At 31.9% G+C, this 5,110-nt stretch overlaps 1 protein-coding gene across 1 annotated transcript; it reads right to left on the bottom strand.

Annotated features, from left to right (window-relative positions):
* Positions 1–4,591, bottom strand: LOC119839421 (programmed cell death protein 2-like). The gene is made up of 8 exons (XM_038365690.1): positions 4,385–4,591; positions 3,989–4,155; positions 3,413–3,601; positions 3,199–3,308; positions 2,267–2,391; positions 1,916–2,069; positions 1,629–1,773; positions 1–1,338 (listed from the first exon to the last, which is right to left on the bottom strand). Exons 1-8 carry the CDS (start codon positions 4,490–4,492, stop codon positions 1,056–1,058), a joined length of 1,281 nt encoding a protein of 426 aa, XP_038221618.1. The 5' UTR covers positions 4,493–4,591; the 3' UTR covers positions 1–1,055.
* Between the last annotated feature and the right edge of the window lie 519 nt (positions 4,592–5,110).

The raw sequence follows: 5,110 nt of genomic DNA, 5'->3' as shown, positions 1-5,110 counted from the left end.
TTTTCTCATTATTATTTAATATTCTACACAATATACGTTTTTTGGCAGGTTTCAAATGGACTCCTTAAGTAATTATAAATACCGACACAACATTTAAATTCTACAGAGATTCTACTTCTATCTAATTTGAGAATAATTTCGATACAAACTTATTGACAACTTCGAACATTATAATCAAGGTATCAGCGGGTCACGCTTTGCCGTACACGCATGCACATAAAATTGTGTTCACAGCTAACTTCTGAGCCGTCATTAAGTTTGAATGGTTTATTTTTTAGAAGATTTAATGGCTTGGTTACCAGGCCTTTAAGCCAAGTCTTATAGTTTGAATGGTACAAAAATACCAATGTACGTAACATTGGTATTTTTTTAGAATCACAGATGAGACAAGTATTCTAAAAATACGAAACTTACTACACATGCAATTATTGTGCGAGTGATATAGGTAATTCAAATTGTTAAAATTTATTGCTCTCCTTTTTATTGAAACATTTTTTTGAAGCTAAATAAACATTAGTCACTTCGAATGTCAAATTCCAATTTAACCTACTAACAGGCACTGATATAATTGTGACTATTTCCCAAGATAATACTTATGAAACAGTAGCTTTTCTTTCTAAATTAACCTATTTACCGGTTTTAAAACAGTATATTTGTTGCGTTTAAATCCTTATTCGTCAAAATTTCTATGGTTATTATATTGGATAGTAATGGAATTGATTAATACAATATGAAAATTAACAATACCTATCTCTAAATAAAATATTTTTTTCCTTATAATTAAATATTATGTGGCACAAGAACATATAATATTTGTATTCTTTGTATTTATGAGATCATTGAGAAATAATAACAAAAATATATTTTCATGAGATACCTATAGGTATCATGATCTATTATACAAATACAACTAAGTTGGGAACAAATTGTAAAATAGTGATTTGAGTTAATTGAAACTGCGATTGTAAATCTACCCTAAAGTGCTACAAGGCGAATCTAGCCACTACCTAGGCAAAAATGGAAAGCTAATATTAAATTTATTTGATAATAAAACATTATATAACTTCTGGTTGGAAGACAATAGTTTCTTGGACAAATGTATCATTCGGCTGCCAGCAACTTTGCAAGCATGTGAAAACAAGAACAGACAGAAAGTGTAGATGGGACAAAGACACATTCCCGGGAAGAATTTGTAAGTTTTCTGCAAATGCTGGTACCAGTTGGAGTTCACAAATGAGTCTCGAACCACATCTCATACAAACTGTTGGTGCACGACATCCCGGCCCTTCGATCAGAGGCAATGGCGCCCCAAGTAATGGTGGTTCATCACGACTGTACCTGTATGTTGTAAATAAAAAATTTAATATTTTATATATCAAAACGAAGAAGTTCATCTTGCTTGTTTGTAATGTGTAAATCTAAGAGAATTACGTAATAGTTTGAAAAATCTCACTAGATGAAAGTTAGATCAGAAAGATAAAATTAATCATGTTCCTGAGTAACATGATTATATTTGTTTTTGCTTTATAAGACAGGGATGGGCGGATGGGCAGATGGACAGTGACTAATAGAAAGTTATTTTCTTGTTACTGAAAGAAAGAGTTAAAAAATATTAACAAGATTCATACCGAAGTATTTGTCCAGGATTATTCTGCAGACGAGTAAGGAAGGCGTGAAATAATTTATCTCCATGTAATGGTGTAGCCTCCTCATAAGGTTCATCTTCGCCACCGCCCACTCCTAATCTATCTGCGTTGATATTTGCTTCAATTTCTAAAAATATGATACAATGTATTACTAATTATTACCCAATTTATGATGAATAAAATAATTTGTGGCAACCATGGAGAAGGCTAGATAATTCGAATAATGCTATAAGTACATAAATTTTTACATTAAAGAATATTTGACATACCACTTTCTTTTGTATATTTATTCAAAAGATCAGTTACTTTTTCATCACTACATGCAGTTTTCTTCCATTCCTCCTCAACATAAATGTATTTGGGCAGAAATTGCAACGGACTTAACATAAGACGATTTCGCAAGTCTGCAGGGAGCTCAGCTGTCTGAAACAGTTTAAAATAAATAAATACTTGATGGGATGATTCTGATAAAAAAAGTTCTTATATTATAAGTAGTATGTCAGATTATATTATCACCACCCTAAACACTGAATCGAACATTATTTTGTATGGATAATCAGTAGAACCTCTAAAAGTCGAACATTAAGGGGGATGCCAAAAAATTGATAAAATAAAAGTACCTGATGAAGCAGAGCCTCTACATTACTGGTTGGAGCTGTGGGAGTCTCAGCAGTAACAAGTCCTGGTTCGTCCCCACCTTCAAGCTCAGCTGCTGCTACTGGCACACCAATATCACCAACTGCCCCTGCAATAATTAAAATTAGTATGTTTATAATATTTTTGTTTACTAAAATTGTCTATTCTATCCTAATTTTTTTTAACAAACCTATGACATGAAATGACATATTCCAAATTTGTTATATTATTATCCTACTAATATTATAAATTGGAAATTTTGTGAGGATGTGTGTGTGTTTGTTACTCTTTCATGCAAAAACTACTGAACCGATTGCAATGAAATTCGGTACGTAGATAGCTGAACAACTGAAATAACATATTGGCTTTTTATCCCGATATTCCTACGAGATACAGACTTACGCGGGTGGAACCGCGGGGCGCAGCTATTATAAATATAGTACTGAGTATAGACACAATAAGGTATGGGGATTTCTGAATTGAAATGTTACTAATTTTGAAGTAATAAGATGGTTGAAAAAAGGTGGCTCAGTGTTGAGAACCTCGGACTTCAAAATCGATAAGTCGGGGTTCGAGACCGGGCGAGCGTGCAGGAAATAAATTGATTTTTCAATTTATCTGCACATGTGAAAAACATCATCACTGCTTAAAACGGTGAAGGAAAAACATCGTGAGGAAACCAGCATGTCTAAGAATCAACAGTTCAATGACACGTGACATCTGCCAACCCGCACTTGGCTAGCATGGTAGATTATGACCTGAACCCTCATAGGAGGCCTGTGTCCCAGCAGTGGGAACATATATGGGCTGATGATGATGATGATGATGATGATGAAGATGATTGATACTTGAATAAAATGTCTAGTGACATGAACATGAAATAGTTTTATGTTATTAAATGCTATAGCTCCAGTACCTTGAATTGGAGACATGTTTGCATTGTGTGCATCTATAACTTGCATGTGTCCCAAAGCTTGTTCAACTGCTTCTATATCATATGAATTGCTTTCATCATCATCAGAGTTCCTACGAACAAATTATTGATGAATTTTTGTATGAGACTTGGGAAGAGAGTAATTAATAAAAAATTATATTATTTTGTCTTGCTAGTAAGTTATAATCTAACAAACCTCTGTATGTTAGGACTAATAGCATTATCCACACTCATTAAATTTCCATTTGCGGAATCACCATTGTCATTTTCATCCCAATCATCAGATCCCTTACACCAGCTTAAATTAGTGTCTGCACTTGGCATGGCAACAACAGCGCTTGTTTTAGAGGGATTGTCCTTTAATTGACATCTGATACATGCCCAACTAAAAGTGATAATATGGTATTGTGTTATGATAAGTAAAATAGATTTGTTCTTATAAGTGAACTAAAGAAAATATATTGAATATAAAATTAATTAATTAACTTCTGCCTATTAATTTCATGCTATTGTTATGCTAGAACTGGTTTGTAAAACGAAAAATTGTTTTGATTTATATAAAACAAGAAAAGTTTCTTGTTAATTTCTGTTTTATGAAGCTTTTAAATTCTTAAGGAGAATGAGGCCAACCATGATAGATAACCAGTCAGCTTTTTGTTCTGTTAGGAGGAGTGGAATTTTGTTTTTCTTAAATATTGTAAATGATTATTTAACTGACTTACCAAAAAAAGCAGGTACAATGTAATATAACAGTTATGCTAAAAATTAATACCTTTCTGACTGGTTCCAGCAATTTGGATTTATACAAGCAAAAATGTATAGGGTTCGATGATACACAGAATTTTCAAGTGGAGCATAACATTGCACTATTAAAAATCTGTGTAAGCTGCAAATTGGACATTTGGATGGATATTGCAGATTCTCAAGTGGAGGCCAATCCTAAAAAAATTAAAAGTAATTAGAGATTTTAATAAACTATTGATTTGATTTGATTAATTTTTTTTAACCAAATATGTATGTAAATATTATTAATGCAAATAAAGACTACATGTATATTTTTCATTCAATAATGTATAAATATTTCACAATAAGTAAGAAGTAACTAAGAAGATTTACATGTTGTAGGTAATTTGTTAAAATAAAATTTAAACAACAATGCGGTACTCACAGGTAATCCACCGATTTTATTGACTGTGAAATTTAGTAGAGTTCGATTTTTATCACTTATTATTTCTTCCTCATATCCTAAGTAAACTTTTCCTTGCTTTCTTGCCATTTTAATTCATAAAATAAAATAAAATTGGATTAATCAATAAACGAATAACCATTTCATACTTTGAATTGATAGCTGCGATTAGCCGTCAGTTCACAGTCGAGTACCATTTGATTATTGGACATAAGTATTAAGAGTTGCCACCTTGTTCTTTCTAAAAATGGCAATTCGGTACACTAAATTTTTTATAAAAGCGTAATATAATGACGTATATAGTTGCGAGTACCACCAGATAATATAATTATTTTGATATTAATTATACAATTATAATTATATAATATTATATTCTGATTCCGAGCATTTAGACTGGATGATAAGAACTTCAGTGGCCGATAAACGCTTAGTTCGTAAAAAAACCCTCCCTTGACATGTAAATGTAATTATCTTATATCTTTAAACGAGCAATTCTTGTATATATCTTATATATAAAATTCTCGTGTCACAATGTTAGTCTCTATACTCCTCCGAAACGACCGATTCCTCTGAAATTTGGTAAGCATATTGGATAGGTCTGAGAATCGGCTAACATCTATTTTTCATACCACTAAATAGTCCAAGAAAATGGGTAGGGTAAATGCGAATTTGAGATTAAAACTTGAATTTTTGATATAATTTACTTTG

The sequence above is a fragment of the Zerene cesonia genome, chromosome 3 (assembly GCF_012273895.1).
Source record: "Zerene cesonia ecotype Mississippi chromosome 3, Zerene_cesonia_1.1, whole genome shotgun sequence".
NCBI lineage: Eukaryota > Metazoa > Arthropoda > Insecta > Lepidoptera > Pieridae > Zerene > Zerene cesonia.
Note: the sequence above shows the minus strand (reverse complement) of the source record. Positions and strands in the feature narration are given on the sequence as shown.

Excerpts from the sequence above, each read along its gene's own strand:
- LOC119839421 (XM_038365690.1), bottom strand. The coding sequence starts at position 4,492 with ATGGCAAGAAAGCAAGGAAAAGTTTACTTAGGATATGAGGAAGAAATA. Across the intron at positions 4,156-4,384 it reads ATAAAATCGGTGGATTACCT|GATTGGCCTCCACTTGAGAA; the intron begins GTGAGTACCGCA and ends TAATTTTTTTAG. Across the intron at positions 2,070-2,266 it reads TAGAGGCTCTGCTTCATCAG|ACAGCTGAGCTCCCTGCAGA; the intron begins GTACTTTTATTT and ends AAACTGTTTCAG.